The following is a 20115-nucleotide window of genomic DNA, read 5'->3' on the forward strand; positions in this document are numbered from 1 at the left end:
AACGCTGCCGACAAAATTTATACATGGAATGGAAAGAGAACAGTACTGTATGGATCAACGAGCGCTTTCCAAAACCGTTTGGCGGCAAATATTAGAGAGCATTGTCGATGATAAATTGGCTCTTCTACAGCGTATGGTTGACGCTTCAGACCGGTAGATTTTGGCGACGAAGCACATCGTTCGCAATGACGACATCCCGTGAAGTGGTTCATTATTATCTGACTCGATCGCATTATTGGCTGATGATCAGACATTCGCAGAGCACCTGGCAACCGTGCTCCGTACTTCAAAGGAAAAACTGCGGTGCGCTTTCGCTTTACGAATTTCAAAAGACGGCAATTTGCTCATGAATTCAGACACGTAGGCAGCGAATGCCAGGGAAGCTATTGAGCACCAGCGGTCGACCAGAGCGTCCATGGCTGTAAAGACTGGTGGGATGAGCGCACCATTTCGCTTGTGCAACGCTAAATTTGTGGTATGCTTGCCAGTTCGAGGACGACATTTAGCTGCTGAGCGACAACTGAGAGTCGAACGCCCGCAAGTTTCGATTCGCTCATAGCTCTAGCGCCATAGTGACATCATGTTTTGCTTTGGAACGAGCGATTGACGGCAAAGCATACGTCTCTGGCAAGAAGCGCTAACTCTTGGCGGCAATCGCCTAGGATTTTCAGGCGTCCGCATACCACTTTGAACGACTCGCAAGTCCTCGACGTTCGAGTAGACTCCGTCCAACGTTGGGTGGCACCAAACGCTTCAGATTATCCCGACACAGTAACTTCATTTACAAGGTTTATTGCGTTGTGTGTATGCAGTGGGCGCACATCGAAGAGCTCCAAGCACGGATGCTGGAACCGGAGTGCCACGTTCGGTACGTCGAGTGGTTCTGCAGAGTGAGGTATCGCTGCGAGCGCTTTGGATACCATTGCAGCTTTTCACGCAAAGAACGGATCACCCGAATTTGCAGTCGAGCTTATCCGGAGCAGTTTGATTCTTTGTCATGGAATCTTGGAGAGTACCAGGTGGCTCTGCAGAGGCCCCTGCGGGTTTCGGCAACTTGCAGGCACGCACGAGGCCCATGGGTGCCGCGCGTCCGAATCTGTGTCCTCGAGCGCGAAGGGCCACATTTATGGTCAACAAAGATAAGTGTATGGATGCCCATATAGAATACAAATTTTGTACATTCATTTTGTGCCACTGACAGCTTCATTCTCGCCTGAGCCTGTCACTGAGCACGGCATCGATTCCGAAGGCCGTTTTCGAACGTGTTTGTTTCGGATGCGATGCACAACGAGCGATCAACCCGGTGCTTTGAACAGCAAAAGCAGTCATGGGGGAAAATAAGAGGCCATGCTCCTTGAAAGATGGGACGGCTTCCGTGAAGTCACGTGCCACTTCGCAATAGTGCATCTTCTATAAAAAAAGGCCCAGGAAACACCGCTCGGAGCGGCACTAATGCCAGCTTTTTCATCACTCACAGGAGAACACAATCACACAAATTGCAAGAATCCTTTCTTTCAAGTATGGTTCTCCAAATGGTAAAAGATCCTTGCACCAAATTTTGATCACGTCGACAAAAACATACGATATGCAACCATTCATATTCGCTAGTTCCATGTCATTCGGGGATCTGGTTACCCCGACTATGCGATACTTTCTCCTCGAATACGAAATTTGTCAACTATTCATATCCGCGAGTCTCATATTACCCAAGGAACCGGTCATACCGAATATTCGATACTCGCTGTTTGTCAGGGAAGCTTCAGCGGATGCAGTTGTGATGGTACCTGGTCGCGACCCCGAAAAAGAGCCCCCAGCTCCAGAGAGCGATCGACGCGATCGCCTGCCTGCCTGAGTACCGGACTGGGCGTCCGAGCCCTGCGTTCCCGCCGAGCCTGACATCGGGCTCGCCCCAGTTGGTATCTCGTGTTCGGTTGCGGACTGACGCAGCGTCCCATTGAGCATGGCTAGTTCCCGAAGTTGTTCTCGTTTGAGGGTATCCCGGTCTTCCGGGACGGGGATCAATAGCAGTTCTACCAGTTCCTTGGCACGCTCGAGGGCGTAATCGGCCTGACTCTCCTCCATCTCTGCCTCCAGAATGACATGGAGAGGCTCACTGAAGACGTGTTCCCAGCCAGGCTTGCCGCGCACTTCATTCTCTTTGTCTTTGCGGATAGAACCCTTCCCTCGAATCATAATCTTACAGCCTGTTTCTTTCTCAAGTTTTTTCAACGTGGCCCCGCGTGGGCCTAACAACCTGCCAACAAAATTGTAGTCTGGATACTGGTCAGCTGGGACGGATACTCGACATCGCTTTTTCACGATGTTTCGGGCAGACATCTTAGTACCTGTGCCCTGGGGAAGCGCATTTGGAAAAGCCGCAGCATCCGACTGTGGTCCACCAATCGGGCCTGGTCGGGTCAGCGATCCTCCTTCAGTAGCATCCTTGAGTGTGGGATCAGACGGCAGCCCCGCAGCACTGCCCATAGCATCACCTCTCGCTTGCGTTGCCGCGAGCGAAGCGTTACCATCGCTGTTGAGGCTTCCACTGCTAGAGCATGCCAAACTGAACTGAGAGTTTCCAGATGAACTCATGCCTTGGCCCTGGCTCGAGAGTGGGCGCATTCCATCTGGAACACTATTAGCAACGCTTCGGCCGGGTGCGAGGGATTCTTCTGATGTGCTCGTTGCGCAACACTGCCGCAGAATCTCCTGAACGCGATGGATTTCTGCACACAGAAGCAGCCAGACTCTTGGCACACGTTCTTTCATGTTCTCCAATAATATTCTCTCTTGTCGCAACTCCTCTAGCACAAGCCTCGCTGCATTAGCGGACAGAGAAGTTGCCACGGGAGCCGCCCCGTCGCTCGGAAGCGCCGCAAATGAAGCACATCGGCGCGGTGGAAGCGGCGCCATTCCGCTCGATGAAGCGCTCTTAAGTGAAGTCAAAAAAGGTCGATGATTCCAAGGTTCTGCCCAACGAGGACCTGAAACACCCAGTGTTAAGTGTGAACCAATATCTCTAGTCTCGCTCCAGATATCTCGATTATCTTCCGCGGGCCACAACTCGGGAGCTCTCATTCCATCATCGTCACGGAACAAGTACGAAGGAACGCTATCCTCGTAGGTCGTTGGCAGCGCGCTAGCTCCCAACGAGCTTCTCGGTACAGGGCCGAAATTGTACGACGAATACGAGGTTACTCTGACGGGTCCGCGGGCCTCTGGCGGCACGTCCACATGGCGACCAAACCCTGATCCCGGAAAGCACGAGCCAAGGCCGTCTGGATGCGGAGCCATTCCGCCTGCGTTTTGAACAGAGACCGCTCGCGTCCAGCCGGTTGCAGCACTGCTTTCGCTTTCCGGCCCCTGCGCAGAGGTACTCTGGCCTAGATTAACGCTCGAGTTGCTCAGAGAAACCGTCGATCCCCAAGGGGTAGGCGCGGGACTCGTCAGAGACAGCTGACTTTGCAGACTTTCGAGTGACCCGGTACGCCCAGTCAGGAGAGCTTCGGGGTCCAGCGCACCAGCACCGCCCTCCCGCTTCGAGTTCTCCACTTGCTCCTCTTTCGGGACACTGTTTACCCAGAGTCCATCGACCCGCGAAAAGTGCGTGTCGTCCATCTGAAAAAGGAGGTTTCTATTTTGCTGCAGCGCGTTCACCGGTAGTGACACAGCGTAGACGCACCTGCTGCTCTCTGCGTCAGGCACGTTGCGCTGCATGGATCTGCAACGCGTGGCTGCGGGGCGCCTGCGATGCCTCCGGCGCGTTGTGCGGCGACGATTCGTCGACGCGCGCGGAGCCTAGACGCTCCTGCGAGGCGCTCTGCTGAAGCGTGCGGATCGCGTACGCAACGGTGCGCGATCGCCCATGCGTGCAGCGAATCCGCCGCCGCCGCCGCCGCCGAGCAGGCCAGACGTGTCCGCTTAGGCGGCAAAAACGGCGTTTTGCTGCAGAGCGCACTGTAGGTACAAGCATTCAGTGAGACAATGGAGATGCTGTCGCGTGGCAGACGTGAACGTGAGGTAGTCAGTTAGAGCTGTATTCCTAGCAAGTTGTTGCCCAACAACGTATACGTTGCGTGAGGCCGCGGCTCTGTCCGTCACGTTAGCGCTGTCCGGTAGCTGTGGCTGCTTACGTTCCCGCTCAGACGGAGAGACGGGGTGAGGCTCACGCCAACGCTTTTGTGCTCCGGGGCCTCTGGTTAGGTTGATGAATATGCCGTCATCAAAAATCAGCACTCGCTTTTCTTTCGGACTGGGACCTAGGACGATACGATGAAGCAGGCGGGCGACTCGGGTTAAGGCATCACCAGTGGGTACCTGTGCGCGAAGGGTGCTGGTCGAGCCGGCGATCCTCGGCGGCAGCAAAGTCGCCTGGAAACACCTGTGCGCCTTCAATAAGCTGATATGGCCCAGATCGCGCTCCGTCGCTCTGTTGATCTTTGTTAGAGCTGAATATTGCTTGAGCGTTGGGAGCTCTGCTGCCCGTTATAGACTTGTGTCCACGTCGTTCCTCCCGAAGGCTTGCGCGCTCTTCGGTTTTGTGAGAACTCTATCACCAAGCCATATGGAGCGGAGACCGTGGTGCATGCAAGAGAACGATTATTTTTAGCAACTGCCTCCAAAACCCTGATCGCCGCAAGATATACGCAAAAAGCTCCTGCCTAGGTATCTTTCCATGGGGCGTTTTTGGAAACGGGTACAAGATCGGATCGCAGCCGTGGAGTCTCGGTGCTGCAGACAGGAAAGCTGCTCTGTGAAGTTCCATGCTTTGAGGTTGCGGGCTACTGCCAATGTGAGATTTCATAGGTAAGAATTTGGTTAATGTTCGTCGGGACGTGCAGTGGTTGACCGCACTTTTGCCGCTGCAGCAAGGTCTGAACAATTGAAACAGCGCACCCTCTTTTTCCTTTTTATTTATTTTTCTCGCAAGTATTCAATAGATGGAATGTGTTCTCAAGTCTCAAGAAAGGCTGCGGAAAGACTTGATTTTGTCCCTGGTTACTGGCCAGAAACGCCTTGGCTTGTACTTCTCAGGTATTCTTCGGTCATAAAGTGGACGAGCCACTCTACCTCGACTCTCTCTTCTGAAACTCGTATATCGAAACAAAGCTTATGAAGCGCTATCTACACAAATGCCTCCTCATCTGAACATTGTACTCCAGAGGATTTTTAAGATGAATTTCAGAAGGAGCTACAGGATACGAAGTTTTCGTACAGTTCGTTCGAACGGTGATGAAGAGACACGTATCGACGTGCAGAAAAAAAGCACGCTCGTATGGGTGATCGTCTCGCCTTGAGCAACACACTACCAATGCCGCCGTGAAACCCGATATCTCATTACGGGATAGAGCGGTGCTTTTCTAAGTCGATGCGACTGGTTCCCGGATAAATGTTAGAGCTATTGAGGGGTCCTCAGCGAGCGACCAATTGGCTGCACTTACAGAAGAAACCAGCGAGAATGACGAGAACATCAGCACTAGCAGCCATTCAAACGAGTGATCGCCTAGAAACCACCAAATGGACGGGATCCTTCAACAACTCATCCTTGGTTAGAGCTTTTCGTGGCTCCTCTTTCCCACATTATTATGACCTCTTCTCAGGAAATGGTGGTGTGAGTCACTTGGAAACTTTCACGGAGTGTGCAGCTCAGCCTGGTGTTGAGCTGCGCTCTCTGCCATCCTATCCGCCCTGCTTCCTCCTGGTCGAAGGCGTCTTCCCTGCTGTTCGACGCCATGCTTATAGTCACGACTCAGTAGATGTGTCGTTCACTCCTGTGAAACCGCTCTCCATCTAATAGTTCTATAATTTCACAGGTCGTGGACAGCTCAATTGCCTCTTTGCTCTAGTGCAGGAAGGAGAGAAGTGACTCGCTTCGTTCAGAGAGCGTGCTCTAGACGGTTCAGTTTGAGAAATGGTACTTGTTGAATTGTGAATACGCGTATCGAGTAGGCGAGATTCAGTCACGCCGTCCACACAGTGCGTCTGAATCCCGGCGAAAACGGATGCGGAGTACTGGGACCATACGGGAATCATCCCGCCAACTAAATGGAACGGACAAGAAAAATCCAGACAAAGAGCCGAAGGATCTTCTCGAAAAGCGGACGAGGAAGGACAGAACCCAAAACTCTCGGAGCCAATTGATCAGTCCTGAATGGCTGTAAACGTCCTACATGAAAACCAATCAACGGATTCAATGTTCCCAAACGTGAGATGCAGGACGCCATCAGGGAACAGGTAGCTCCATAGAGTCTTTCAACTTTTGTTTCTGTTCCAATCAGGTTGCGGTGTTTAGCAGGATATCTACATGACGATGCGATATACCGTATAGATCGTAGATGAATTCCACGTATGATATATACTTTTCTGATCAGTGCCAGCAGGACTGCATCCTTCCTTCGGGTCAGTCATGCCACAGTGCTCAGATGGTTGAGGCACACTGATAGAAACAGGTACATGCGCTCCGTGCCGAAAACCGACATTCTCACAGTGTGTTTGCGGTCAATGGCAGAAAGCGACCCATCGTTCACGTTATGGAGGGTGAACGTGACAACAGTAGCCACCACGGGCGTCTCTGTTTCTCAACATCTTGTTCATGTTGCCCTGAAAACACTAGGATTCAGTTGCAAAGGAAATAACAAATTTCACGTACGGTCATCTTCTGTCAAAGTACCTACGACAGCGTTCATGGAACGTCGCAAGCGTTATGAGGCAAAGGACGTCGATTTGTTTTGTCATTCGATGAGGTTTGTTTCGGACGAAACGGTCGGAGCGTATGCGGGTATTCGTGGAGCGGCGCGCCCGTTCTTCGCACGATCCAACTCGAGAAGAACGACGACATCTTTAGCTGTTCTAGGTGCAGTGGATTCATTTGGCGGCCTCGGATTCGCACGTAGTCAAGGCTTGTACAACAGCATTCACTTTATCGAATCATTGAAGACTTCCTCGACGTCTGGTGACGTCCTTTGGATTAAGCAACATGGCATTGCACCATTTCTTTTTGCATTCATACTTTTGCCGATTCTGTCCGAGAAAAGCTGCATTTCATTCCTCCGTTCTATCTTTGTTTCAACCCAATCGAAGGAATGTTTTCTATCGTGAAGCGTAAGGATGGCTCCACTGGGCGAATCGCTGAAGCGTTCTGCAGACGGTGACACACTGGGAGCATATATCGTATTCCTTCGGCAAGTCTATCCTTTCCGGGAAAATCCTCCACTAAGAACATAAAGAAGCGTGTTCATTTCAAGAATTAAAAAATCCAAGGAACAGGCATGCACGTGAAATTCGAGGATCCTGGAGGTCCGGTGTCGTTGGGTTCGAAAAAACGAAAACCTCCTCTTCTCGCCGACCGTCGAGCAAAGAAGAGAAATTTACGAGGAAGAAGAAGAGGGTACATAGGCGAGAAAAGCTATTTAATTTACAGGATGATGACGAGACTCTAATGACACAGAGGGCTCGAGTCCTAGCAATCCTTGCAAAGGTGAGTCCACCAGATGCAATGCACGCTAGTAGTTCGCAAACTGCGACTTCTACGCCGCCGTCAACATTCGACAATATGCGGTGCTGAAGACGAGGCCCGAGAAGCTTTCGCGACGCGACTTTGTATGGCAGCCTCTCAGACTCGAAGTTTTCAGGGAGAAGCTGAAGCCGATAACAGGTGGCGGGCAAAAAAGGCTGGGAGGCGTCTGCGGCTCGGTATTATTTTACCCCACGGTCGCGGAACAGTCTCGCTCCTTTGAACTTTCTGCATGCGTATCTCTAGACGGGGTACACTTGCTCCCAGAGCACACGTTGATGACCTGGAAGCTGCCTATGGGCAACGTAAGGATGTGTGTCAGATGTGTGCGGGCAGTGTGGGGTATGGACCCGCCCCAGCTGCCCTGCAGGCGGTTTCAAGGCTTGAGGAACACCTAGGAGGTGGCTACGGTCCAGTCGCCGGTGAGTCCGCTTTATTGGCGAATCTTAGGGAAAAACTTTTCCTGCACAATGGGATAGACGTTGACGCACAGCGCGCAGCAGTTCTTGTAACTGCCGGTGCGAACCAGGCGTTTGTGAACGTGCTACTCGCGGTCGCCGATAGCGGCGACGCGGTTATTCTGTTTGCCCCCTACTACTTCTCACACTACTCGGCTGCATTATTTGCCGGCTTAAGACCGATAGTTCTGAACTCGAATTCCCACGAAAGCGTTGCCGGCGCTCTGCAATATTACTCCGAGAACTTGCTTCATTCTGAGGTGCCCAGCGTTGAAACGGTGCGAGCTGTGGTTGTTTGCACGCCCTGCAATCCTACAGGCAGCGTCTTAGATAACGCCGAGTTATGGAAGATTGCTCATATATGCGAAGCTCATGATTGGTGGTTAATCATAGATGAAGCTTATGAGCACTTCGATTTCGAGATGCAACTTTTGGAGCGGGACGGAGAACTGACCCTGACCTCGATAGTGAGCCCGTCGTGTCTCACGGGGCTACCGCAGCGAATTCGTCGTCCGTACCTTATGCATAATCGGTCAATTCATATCTTTTCTATGTCGAAGTCATTCGGCATGGCGGGATACAGAGTGGGCTATATCCTTTGTCCGCAAACGGCCCCTATTCAAGATGGAGCGGATCTGTTCGATGCACTCGTGCGGGTGAACGACACGATCGTGACCCATGCATCCCGCCAGAGCCAACTTCTGGCTCTCTGTGTGCTTCGGGATCCCGCCTGCATTAGCACGCTCCAGTCCAGGCGACTAAGAGTGCTTCTTTACGTACGGGAGCTCTACCAGTTCGCTTTCAAGATGGTCAGAGCCGGACTGATCGAGCTCACACCATCGATGATGGAGGTACTCAGAACATGCCAAAGAAACGGGCGCCCCTTTCGCATTGGCGCCTTTTACCTTTTCTGCCGTGCGTTACCGAAGAGGAATGGCTCCACGCGTGTTGCTCGAGCTAGTGATCTCGAGTTGTGCCATTTTCTCGCAGATTCATATCGAGTGCTTGTTGCACCGGGGAGCATCTTTGGCACGGATGCGCGCGAATGTTGGATACGCGTTTCTGTCGGCGCTTGTTGTTGTAATGATATCCATGGTTTGCGAGATGCGCTTCGTCGTTTAGCAGCCGGTATCGCTGCGTTTCAAGAGCAGAAATTAGCGCGCAAGGTGAGTAGCGTCGATAACGACAACTTGGTGGTATCTACAACGTTTTGATCGTGTCTGCTGCTAAGACCCGTAGCGGTAAAGATCTGGTCAAGAGCATGATCGCACAAGACAAGCCTCGCATGACCAATATCCGACTGCGGCTACTCGATCGAAAGAGCAGTAAATAAGCACATTTCTGAAAAAAAAGCACAGAATGCGCGGGCTCGACGCGAAACCGAGTTAGACGGCAGTGTAACTCGGGACGCAGCCTAATTTACTTCCAAGGTATAGTGCGTACGCTTTCAGCCATGATTATTCCGGAGCAAAAATGAAGCATGTGAAATGCGCACAAGCTGAGGCAGCCGCTCTGTTGGCTAAGCGCTTCCAAGCTATCTAGCTTCGCACAAGATCTGGAATTTTTCTCCATTAAGGCTCGCCTTAGCTCTATGCTCGAGTCTTGTAGCAAGAACTCTGCGCTTCGGACATAGAACGAGCTGACGAAACAAACACAACCTGTTGGCATTCAGAACTGAAATGCAAGACACATGTACTCGCTTTGTTCCTGCCTCGAGATTTGCACGGCCTTGCTTTAAATAAAAAAGCTCGACTTCCGCAAGAAGTAATATGATCTTACGGACACTTATATTGTTTTAAGATTCCGGATGTCTTTTTTGAGTAGCTCTCTTGGCGCTTTTCCGCTGGAAGTGTAACGTCAATGGAATCAATACCGTTCGCGACGATCTCGGACAAAAAACGTCTATCAAGCAACCGATGTCAATATTCATTGCATACGTACAAGCACCAAGTTCTCTCGTTTCATTACTTGGAGCATGCTCAATCCAAGCATGCTTGAGGTTTTCGACTTTCTGCATGGGTGGAACTCTTCGGGAACAGCAATGCGCGCTGCTGGATTGACAACGAACATAACCCGACGTCATCCCTTGCCGATTTCTGCACACGCCCATGCCAAAAGTTCACTTAATTTGTCATATCATATCATAGGTTCCGTTTGAAAGACGAATCCTCCTCTCTCTGTCTATAGAAGCAATAGAATTTGACTTCGGCAGCAGGGTTCCTCCCGTGGGATATGCTTCCAGTCGCTCTCGTCTCTGTTCTTTGCATTTTCAAGTGCCTTGAAGTCGGACGTGAGTCATTACGGGCATCGTTTCCAGTGGACATGCGTCACCGCCTTGTACGAAGGAAGCGCGGAAGACTCGAAATATCTCGATTTGTCTCGGGCGTGGATTCTCCTTCTACTATTTGTTTCATGATGGAAGAAATCGCGTTCTAGAAATCCTCTGTCAAATGCGACAACGTGCGCTCGCATGTGCGGAGGATGGAGTAATGGCTTGGAGATGGTGAAAAAACAAACGCGTGATTGTAGCATATGGCATCGAGCGCAGAGACGGAGAAGAGCATCGGCGGGGAGAGTTCTGTATTGGTCAAGTGTATGTACCTGGCAATGAAACAAGCGCTGACGCATCACAGGGCAGTTCGCAACGGACGTGTGATGCACCTGCGGGAGCCCATGACCGAAGTTAAGTGTCAACGTTGCAAACGGGGCAACAAGTCTGTACACGAACAAGATGAAAATGACGAGCGATGTGTATATCGCGGCTTCCGCCCGGGCACAAAACGCATCGACAACAGCCTGAAGCCGCAAAAGTGGGACTTGGGCGCTGTTATCAACATCATTCGAGTGGAGACAACGGAGCTGGAGTGGCAGGAGAGGCCGGCGTGTTGAAAGCGAGACAAAATTGAAAGGAAAAGAGAGCAGCAAGAGAAAAGCTGGCACGCGCTAGTTTTCATGATAGTGAGAATCAAACCAAAAATTCAGAGGGTCCACCGGAATCAATAACTGGACCCCCTCAACTTAATTCTGATATGGGTGCGTTTTCGTTTAGTTCAAAGAGTGCTTGGCCCCAATCGCTTCGGCCTCGTCGCTCGCACAGCGTGAAGTCGCGAAACATGAAAGCGTTTCCCCCTTTTTTCATGACAGTTGGAACCAGACCAAAAAATCTAGAGTGTCCACCGGAATCAATAACTGGACCCCCTCAACTTAATTCTGATATGGGTGCGTTTTCGTTTAGTTCAAAGAGTGCTTGGCCCAAACGCTTCGGCCTCGTCGCTCGCACAGCGTTAAGTCGCGAAACATAAACGCGTTTCCCCCTTTTTTCATGACAGTGGGAACCAGACCAAAAAATCTAGAGTGTCCATCGGAATCAATAACTGGACCCTCTCGAATTAATTCTGATATGGGTGCGTTTTCGCTTAGTTCAAAGAGTGCTTAGCCCCAAATGCATCAGCTTCGTCGCTCGCACAGCGTGATGACGCGCATTACATTCGGGCTTGCTCATTTCTGCAACGACTTGGTATGTTTTCGAAGGCTGGCGTGCAGAAGCAGATAGGTGCTGATGCCTTCGCTATCGGAGCTTATAAAACTGGAATTCTTCCGTCAAAGAAAACGGGTTGGAGCAGCATTTTCTTTCTCGTAGTTGTTGCGGCGACTTCTGGTTGGTACGGTTACGCTCTTGGTCGCGAGCAGGCACGTCGGACGCTCTGTCGGGAAATTTCTGAACTTCGACAGTCGCTGCAAACTTTGGAAACCTCTCAGGATCGAAATGCTCAGCGATAAGCTGCGCGTTAACAGTTCCGTAGCATTGGTAGGCTATTTTCGAATCACGTAGAACATCTGGACGACCACTGTCACGTGAGACTGCTGGAGGTGTCGAGCGCTCCTCTGCTCGTGTTGAACTTCGGAAAGGGGTTTAACGCCAAGACCAAGTTTCAGTAGATACGAGCAGCTGCATCTTTGAGCGTGTGGCTTCTTTGAAGAAATCACTTCGATTTTTTTACGGGGCCTCCGGTTTGGCAGAAGAAGCTGCAACATACCAACAGTCTGCAGTGAAGGCACAAGATCTCTGTGTGTACGGATCGCGAGGCTTCTGGAATGGCCCGGGGGAACGCGCTTGATGCTTCTTTGGACAATATTCGGTACAAGGAACCACTGCGCCATATAGATCAGACTCGGGCCGACGCCCTGTATGTGTGTTTGTCCGAGTCGTAGCGCTCGTTTTTTTTCTCGAGAATGCTGCTGCCATGCGTATCGCGGAAGGCTTCGGGCATCAGCGCTATCGCACGTAGGTCTTTTGTATGACGCTGCTCCATACCAAAGCTCAGCTATTCGTCGCCCGAGTTCGTGACAATTTTCGATTCAGAGCTGCGGATGCGACGCGTCGCGCTGGGGACCTCACTGGCCTGCCTTCCGACGCTGGTGCCGCAGACCTGCACGGGCTCCCCAGAACTCCACTGCATCGTGGGTCGGAGGAGATAAATTCTCCTCCCATGAGGTGCGACCTGCATCTCTCGGGGACACGAGTGCCTCAAATGCATGAAGCCAGTCGGAAGTCTCTGCTCCTGTGAGGAATATGCAGTTGTTGGCACTAAAGCCCGCGTGGTCATGAAGCTCCCGTACTGTCAGCCTACCGAGCGGCACAATCCAACGAATCATGTAGCCTCCTTTTCCGTGCCGTGATGTGTGCGGCTCCACTAGCATGAGCGCGTCGTCGAAGAGCACGAGGCGTCCCTCGCGTGCCTTCTTATGGCTCAGACGACCTCTCTGTATACCACCAAAATAAGCAACATTTTGCATACGGATGATTCGCCGTCCTGCAGCAATCACGCGTTGATCGCCACCGCACTCGAGACAAAGGGCGGCAAGCTTCCGGCTGTCATCTGCTAGCTCCTGCCTTTTGTTGGCCAGCTCGGCGATATCGCCAAGTCGGCGCGCTGCCTCAGTCAGTTCCTGCTCGCATGACCTGCCAGAGCCCTCACTCCTTATCTTGTGTAGCAGAAGGCTATAGCGAGTGAGACGCTGGACCGGTTTGATTAGGAAAGAACCGAGGCTTTCGCCGCGGCACAATTCCGAGCTTTCGCATCGATGAAGAAAATCTCGTATAACTGGAGCTTGGCGGAGCATTTTTTCCAGTCTTTCGCTGCGCTCAAAAAAGTCCGAACAGTACTGCGAATACAAGTGGAAGAGGAACGCTTTCGAGAGCAGGACGCGAGCGACACGATCCAGAGGGCAAGTCGCTGATGCCTTGGGCTCTGGAGGCGTTCCAAAATTGTACATGGAGGTTTGCTGCCATTCGCGAAAGCAGTCAGAGAGCTCTTGGAGGAGATCCTCATGTACCTTTGCGAGCACTTGAGTGTTTGAAAACGAATCGATGAGCTGCCGCTCGTACTCGAGAGGCAAAAGCCCCACCTTGTATGCGTCACGAATTGGGTACAGAAAAGCTCGAAGGATCGTCTGGAGGTCCGCCACATAGAGGGCCTCAGTCGCCACGAGCTCGTAAACAGCGTGCACGTAGCGTTCATTGACTCCGCTGAGTGCTGCCTTGCTTCGGAGCATCTCGTGCACAAGGGTTCCGAGTATGATACTCCGCTGCTTCTTCTCCGCAAAGATCAGGTTTCCGGTGTCTGTCGAAGAGTCATGCATGTTCATCGGCTGCAGCATCGCTAGAGGTGAGGCATCACGTAGCCCCACAAGACCACGTGGACGGTATCGAGGCTTCGAACTACACTGAGTTCCTGCACTCGCAGAACCGTCGCTATAGTACGTGATACAAAGCGTAGAGGTTCCATCCTGGAACCTCCAGAAACAGTGTCCTACGTCGAGCACTAGCTTCGGCAGCAGCGTCGATGGCGGATCATAGAAAGCCAAATAGACACCGACAAGATGTTGTTTATTCAAAGGGACATTCTGATCGGAAGACTCCAGCCACAGTGTCTCAATGAGCTCAACATGTGCGGGCGTCCAGACTGCGGCACACTCCGGCTGCAGCTTTGCGTTCGTTGGGGAGCTGCTGTTCGAATAATCAGCCTGCTTCCGCTGCTTGGAATGCTCTTGAACACCGACTTTTTCTGAATGGAATTCGTAGTTCGTCTGCTGAAAGCACGCAAGTACCCGAACTCGCTGCACCAAGCGCTGGGAAACACCTCGCCATTCCATAGAATTTTAAAAGTGGAAGAGAAAAATCGTGTTCGCGCCAGCCTACTACGTGTGCGCAAATGCCTTCGCGTTCTGTTGTAGCCGGAGCGAAGGCGCATGCGGTATCTATTCGCCTTGTGTTCCTAGTCTGCGTCGTGCTCTATTTTGACGGACGATTTGACAAACCTGTGACGCTAGACGGACGCTCCGAGACAGTCACGACCAAAGCTGAAGCTCAACTTCTTGCTCGTGCGGGTTTGTTGCAAGAAGCGCGCGCTGCAGTGTCGGCTCGGGCGGACACGTTTTTCCATGGCCAGCAGAGACGCACAGGAACCAAGTCTGCATGCTGCAGACCCAAGTATTGTGCGCCCCTGCGAGCAACACGGCGGAGTGTTAGCCGGCAGTGTGAGCAGTCACCCGGCTGCTGCGGAGTGCGCGTCGCACACACCAACCCTGGAAACAGGGGCACCTTGTGCTGCCGGAAGCGCACCAAGTGCTCCTATGACCGACCAGGGCGCTCGGTCCCCTCGTGCTGCCGACAGTATGCCAGCTTCGTCTCTGGAACGCGACGAGCGTGCAAGGCGCATCGCATGTCGCTTGCCGTCGTCAGCGATACGCCTGCCGGCCTTTGGCGAAGCCGTTTCCCGTCCAAACGCGGGATCCAGCGTCGACGCAACCGCGACCAAAGCAAGCCTACCGTCCGCCGGCGACGATGGGCTGGGGAACTCCAGAGAAGAACAGGGCACCACTTGTTCTGAACCTGACCTGCACGGAGTGCCGGAAAACGACCAGGTTGAGGTGTGCGTAGGTGGCAGAGGCATCCTGCGACCTCGTAGTTATCAGAGACAAGCACCTCAGCGCTGCGGACTTCCGGGAATGGCACCTGAAACTGCCGCGCGGCCGGATCATACCGCCCGAAATGAGCTTGAGGAGGCGCTCGCTCGCCAAAGAGCCCGACTCGCCGAGCCCGACGCTTCAGGGGATATCCATGGAAGGCACGCAGGGTAGCGAATGGGAGTAAGCTCGCGAGCTCGCCCTGCAGGGGATGCTGTCGTTCGCTCGCAAACACCAGTGGGCAGGCACTGGCGCAGACATCTGTATGTCGAGACTTGATGCGTAGGTGCTGTTCACCATACGCTGCGGTCTCATAGACGAGCAGCTCCGATGTTGCAGCATGTGCTTCTCGCATCGCTGCTGCAAACCAGCGACCCGATCCGCAAGAGCCGTGGACGTGAGCCCGGATTCACGAATACAGCATCTGCACCACGGGCAGCGATCGCTCAAAAATACAAACACACACACAAGTGTAAGTTTAGGGTTGCGTGGCGGATTCCCGCCTTGTCCGTCGATCGAATGCAGCGGGCCGGAGACTGTACATCGCTGCTACTGATGCCCGCGTTTGCACATGGACCTCGGGTTTGCCGCATCGCCATCGTCACTCGTACGGAATCACAGCTCTAGCAGATGTGCATAACGTGCCATCGAAGCTGCTGCTGCTGCTGCTGCTGCTGCTGCTGCTGCTACCCGAGCACCATTCTGAATGATGTCTATCAAGGCGCGCGTACATGAAGCTTCCGCAGCATCATCCCCAACGCGCTTCGTGTTCGAGCAGCAGCAGCAGCAGTGTGTGGATGCGGCTATACCGGTGCAGATGCATTCTATAACGCTCGGACGCGGTGACCTCGCACCGCTCTGAAAGTTACGCGGGAAATCGTGAACACGCACACGCACACGCACACGCACAATTGATGCGTGCACTGCATTAGCCGCTGATGGCTGCATGCAAATGCGCTAGGGCCCTCGCGAAACGGCTCGCAAAGGGGAATGCATTGTTATAGGAAGCACCATGATGCGTGACAGGTAAAGAGGTGGCGTTCATCGTGCTGAACATTTCATTCCGGTGCCGAAGGCAGCTGCAAATCTACGCTCTCACCGTCCAGACACTGTAGGCTTAGACTGGAGGCGCTATCCGTTGAGGAAGACGAGACAAAACTAGATGCAGCAGTGGATGCATAACGCAACGCATCGCTGCTGAAAGCTGCGTAAACCCGCGCACTGCCCGCAAACAAGCTGACGATTGGCCTGAAGGTGTCGGATTCAGTGGTTCTATCACCTGACGGACACAACCACTCGCCGTTGTTAAACACGCTTTCGGTAAGTTCGGACGGCAGCGGCACCACCTCGATGCCATTCACGAAGAATCGCACCCCCCGTTTCGAATGCGTTCGCAGGACCCCAATGACTGATTCGGCTTTCGCCAGTACGGATTCCACACTGGAGGCAGGCGCACCAAGAAAGACGACTCGGTGCCATTCAGGAAGTTTTCGCTCGGCGTTCCATCGTACGACATAGCCTTTTGTGTGGAAACCAATGCTGCCGGGTTGCCCTCCGAGAAGCGCGTTCGTCAAAGGGCCTTCTGCTTCCGGAGCGATACCGACACATGCTGCAGCTACCTCTGTTCGCTTGGCGGGTGCTCGGCTCGACCCTGACACATTGCGCCTTCGTCCTTGGACCTTAGAATCAACGATGGAACGAACGGGCTGAGGACCAGTATCAGCGTCCGCGAGTGGCGCAAATAACACCTCGAAATAGGACCCTGGCGGAACCGGCAGCAGTCCTCGCACGCTGCGATACATGCCACTGTGCTGTGGGCGAAGACTCGCGCACTGGTTTCCTGCCGATAGAACAATATCCGCAGCACAGGATTGTGGATCGAAGCCGTAACTGGGCGAGCTAAACTCTGCTCGCAAGGCGTACTGGAGCTCAAGTGGAACCCGTTTCGGCCGCATAATCGCGTCAACTGACGACGTTCGTGCAAGGAGTCCGGGTTTGGGGACCGCCTCAGTCCGCGGTTGCGTGCTATCCCCAACTCGGCATGGCGCCGCCGCCACTCGTTCCGGTGCTTCTCGCGATCCGCTCCTGTTGTCTGTACCGGCGATTTGCACGTCTGACTCGCTCATCAATAGCTGCGCATGCTGCATGCGTATTTCATTGAGGGAACTCACACGCGACATTGCACCCTCGGGGATAACGTCGCCACCGTCCCGCCCGACGGCGTTACGACGTGGCGGTCGCTGACGCGGTTCCCAGGGGCTGGACTCTGCATCCGATGCTGGGGTTTCCACTGGGATCTCGAGTTCGGCAGCGCCCTCAGACGACGTATTGTGCTCAAGAGGCAAACTACGTGCTTTTGCAACCCATGAAGAGTCTTCCCCATGACCGCTCTGGTGCTTCGTCTGCCATGACTGCACGCCGTTTGATTCACTTTCTGCTGCTGCAACTGTTACAAGATGCATGACGCGCATCGTGCGGTCATGAGACACAGCTTTTGGTGACAAACGCCCCGAAAGAATCTGGCTGGGATCGAGGCCAGACGCGTCCCCCTTACCAGCTGTCTCGCCTGTTGGGAAGACGCCTTCCACGCCGTCTCTTGTTGGCATTTGTGCGTGATCCCCATTGACAACTTGTGCCGTTGAGATATGCTCAGGGTCTCTATCCTCTTGCTGACGTTGTTCCTCGAATTTGAGAACATGCTCCAGGGGAAAAAGCTCCGTCGCCGCGCTAAGAAGGTCTCGCGCGTCGGGAACTACAGTTGCTTCGAACGGCGCATCATTGATGTCATGGTGCATGAAAGTCTTGGACGGTACTGGAGTTTCACTATCGAGATTCACTGCAGCGCTTGGGTCACAGCCGCTCTGCATTTTGCTGTCAGCTGCAGTCAACGACGCCCGGTCGCCTGCATCATGGGATGAGACTGGCAGTGCCTCGTCAACGGTTCCGTCGCCCATTCGCTGTGCTGTGTTCTGCGAAGCCGCCGTACCTTGAACATCATCTGCCCGTCCTAGGCGAGCGTCTCCGCAATCGAGGCGGCCCTGAGCCTGCTCTCGTTGAATCCCTACCAGGCTAGCTAGCGATCGAGGGCGAAGTTCTGCGACTGCGCGCGACCCCTTTCCAGCTCTTCGTTTTTCTTTGTATTCCAGGGCCACCCCGGTGTGACCTTTAAGTGCAATGCGCTGGGTGTTAGCGGATGCACTGTCTCTGGATATATTTCTCTCGTCGCCAGCATTGAGGGGCTGGATTGATAGCAAAGAGCGGTTGCCCGCTGGGCCGGGGAGGTCAGCATGACTGCCGTCAGCCCCGCCGCCGCTATCGGATACTCTCGAATTAATCTTGTTATAAATGCGCGCACAGAAACAACTCTGATCGCCGCAGAGCTCGACATTGACGATGAGGATATTGTTCACGATCCCGCGCTCATCTACGATGGTCGGCTGATCAGGAGAATGCCGCCAGACGTTGTCCACGATGAACTTGTACTGGTGCACCCCAGGAGCCAGCGGCTCCGTGTGCGTCCAAAGGCGTGGATCCTCCGTATCCCGCTGCAGTTGGCGAACTTCACGCCATTTCAAAAAAGATCCCGTAACAAGCACAGTGTTCGGGGCCGCGCTTGTGTTATGGACCCAGACGAACGTCACGTCAGTCACGAGGTAGTCGATTGCCTCCTGGGGCAGGTCAGCTTCGAACGATGCCGATATCTCTGAAACCCTTCCATACGCGCCCAGCGCTGATTGACCTGGACTTGAAGTTCCAGCATTAAAGATGTTTCCTAGTGGCACGCCGGCAGGAATCGGAGTCACGTTCCGTCGCGAGCCGAGCGCTCGACTGGGCTCTACTCCGAACTCACGCGCTCTGCCAGAGCCCGTGTGTCGCCTCGCTGTCCACGCCTCAACTTCGCGGCGCACGCGTGCATGCGATACTGACCACAGACCTGGAGTCGAGGGAGTACCCGTTGACGCAGCCGAGGAAGAGTGTGAATGTGGCGTGCGTGGCGCCTTCGAAGCTGAGGAGCGAAACTCCATGTGGTGAGCCCGTGACAACGACGCCAGCACCAGCTGCACCCCCTACTACCAAACCTGACACTTCGTCTCAGCAGCCACGACCTACTGCAGGCACTCAGCGAATAACGTTGTCTGTACTCGAAACAACGACAGGCTTCCTCGTCTTTACAGAGAAACGCTCGCAGTCTTTACCGAGATGCGAACGCGTGTCAAAGCGTTGCAGACCAGGAATGTCACGTCAAAGTGGACGCCTCCCGGATCCTGACGAAACTGTACTTTATGGTTTATAAAGGCCAACGGTGGAGAGCGGCCCTGCGGGCCCTCGACGTGCCCGCTCGGCGCATGATGTGCGTGACTGATTTCCGCGCTGGGTTACGCTCGCACTGGAAGCCGGTCATGTTGGTGTTCTATTTGCAGTTCCCAAGTGACAGCTCGAAAGCTCAGGCCCGGTGAAGTCACAGGCAGCAGAGCCAATTCGTGGGGATTTAAGGAACTACATTCTAGGTGCATGTGTGTCATAATGAAATAAAACGTGACAATTACTTAACTCGGGTGTGAGCACGAAATTTCGGAGTCCTTCCCGTAACCATGATCACATGCCTTTGCGGGTTTTTTTCTTAAACAGCTTCCTTAGCTTTTCTTCTATCCGGATTTCAATACATTGGTCGATAAACTCTCTCCAGCTCCGTTGTCATCAGTTGAAGGATGTTGATGGCAGTGCACAAGTTGCGATTTCGGCGATGACATGTGGCATCAACGCAGCTCATGCACAGGCGGAATTTGCGATTGACGCTTCGCTAACCATTTCCATCTCCTTCGTAAATAGAGACTGTGTGTCCTTTGCAGAAGTGATGCTTGGCGGCGGTCAGGCGTTCGCAAACATCCACGACACTTCCTCCTCTGAGCGCAGGCCTGTGACACGTCAGGGCTTGCTTCATCATTCGGTACACGCCATTGTTGGTTAGAGAGGGTTCTCGTCGACGCTTTCCTCCGTTCTCGCGCCCAGTATGTACCCTACGTTCAGAGGCGACTCCGCAGGCGACTACATTGTCCGCTGGACACTGAATCGCATGCTGTTCTATTCAGTGCACCATCGTCCGCGTCCTAGCACACTCGTCGTTTTCTGCGCACCCTTACCAAAAAATACCTCCGTTAGTGTGACCGGCATCAA

At 53.3% G+C, this 20115-nt stretch overlaps 6 protein-coding genes across 6 annotated transcripts, besides 1 other annotated feature; 3 read left to right on the plus strand and 3 right to left on the minus strand.

The window, feature by feature from the left end:
* Positions 1 to 1674: 1674 nt before the first annotated feature.
* CYME_CMA075C (similar to RNA-binding protein QKI) lies at positions 1675 to 3618 on the minus strand (the record flags this gene model as incomplete). The annotated part of the gene is made up of 1 exon (XM_005535012.1): positions 1675 to 3618. The coding sequence occupies one exon, from the start codon at positions 3616 to 3618 to the stop codon at positions 1675 to 1677; it is 1944 nt and encodes a 647-aa protein (XP_005535069.1).
* Positions 3619 to 3949: 331 nt separating this feature from the next.
* Positions 3950 to 5064: a sequence feature (possible transcribed region).
* A 2681-nt stretch (positions 5065 to 7745) lies between these two features.
* CYME_CMA077C (aspartate transaminase) lies at positions 7746 to 9185 on the plus strand (the record flags this gene model as incomplete). The annotated part of the gene is made up of 1 exon (XM_005535013.1): positions 7746 to 9185. One exon carries the CDS (start codon positions 7746 to 7748, stop codon positions 9183 to 9185), a length of 1440 nt encoding a protein of 479 aa, XP_005535070.1.
* Positions 9186 to 11490: 2305 nt separating this feature from the next.
* CYME_CMA078C (hypothetical protein) lies at positions 11491 to 11751 on the plus strand (the record flags this gene model as incomplete). The annotated part of the gene is made up of 1 exon (XM_005535014.1): positions 11491 to 11751. The coding sequence occupies one exon, from the start codon at positions 11491 to 11493 to the stop codon at positions 11749 to 11751; it is 261 nt and encodes an 86-aa protein (XP_005535071.1).
* Positions 11752 to 12366: 615 nt separating this feature from the next.
* On the minus strand, positions 12367 to 14127 carry CYME_CMA079C (similar to actin-binding protein frabin; the record flags this gene model as incomplete). The annotated part of the gene is made up of 1 exon (XM_005535015.1): positions 12367 to 14127. The coding sequence occupies one exon, from the start codon at positions 14125 to 14127 to the stop codon at positions 12367 to 12369; it is 1761 nt and encodes a 586-aa protein (XP_005535072.1).
* Positions 14128 to 14415: 288 nt separating this feature from the next.
* CYME_CMA080C (hypothetical protein) lies at positions 14416 to 15114 on the plus strand (the record flags this gene model as incomplete). The annotated part of the gene is made up of 1 exon (XM_005535016.1): positions 14416 to 15114. The coding sequence occupies one exon, from the start codon at positions 14416 to 14418 to the stop codon at positions 15112 to 15114; it is 699 nt and encodes a 232-aa protein (XP_005535073.1).
* An 884-nt stretch (positions 15115 to 15998) lies between these two features.
* Positions 15999 to 18965, minus strand: CYME_CMA081C (similar to AMP-activated protein kinase; the record flags this gene model as incomplete). The annotated part of the gene is made up of 1 exon (XM_005535017.1): positions 15999 to 18965. One exon carries the CDS (start codon positions 18963 to 18965, stop codon positions 15999 to 16001), a length of 2967 nt encoding a protein of 988 aa, XP_005535074.1.
* Positions 18966 to 20115: the final 1150 nt, after the last annotated feature.

This window comes from Cyanidioschyzon merolae, chromosome 1 (genome assembly GCF_000091205.1).
Source record: "Cyanidioschyzon merolae strain 10D DNA, chromosome 1, complete genome".
Lineage (NCBI taxonomy): Eukaryota > Rhodophyta > Bangiophyceae > Cyanidiales > Cyanidiaceae > Cyanidioschyzon > Cyanidioschyzon merolae.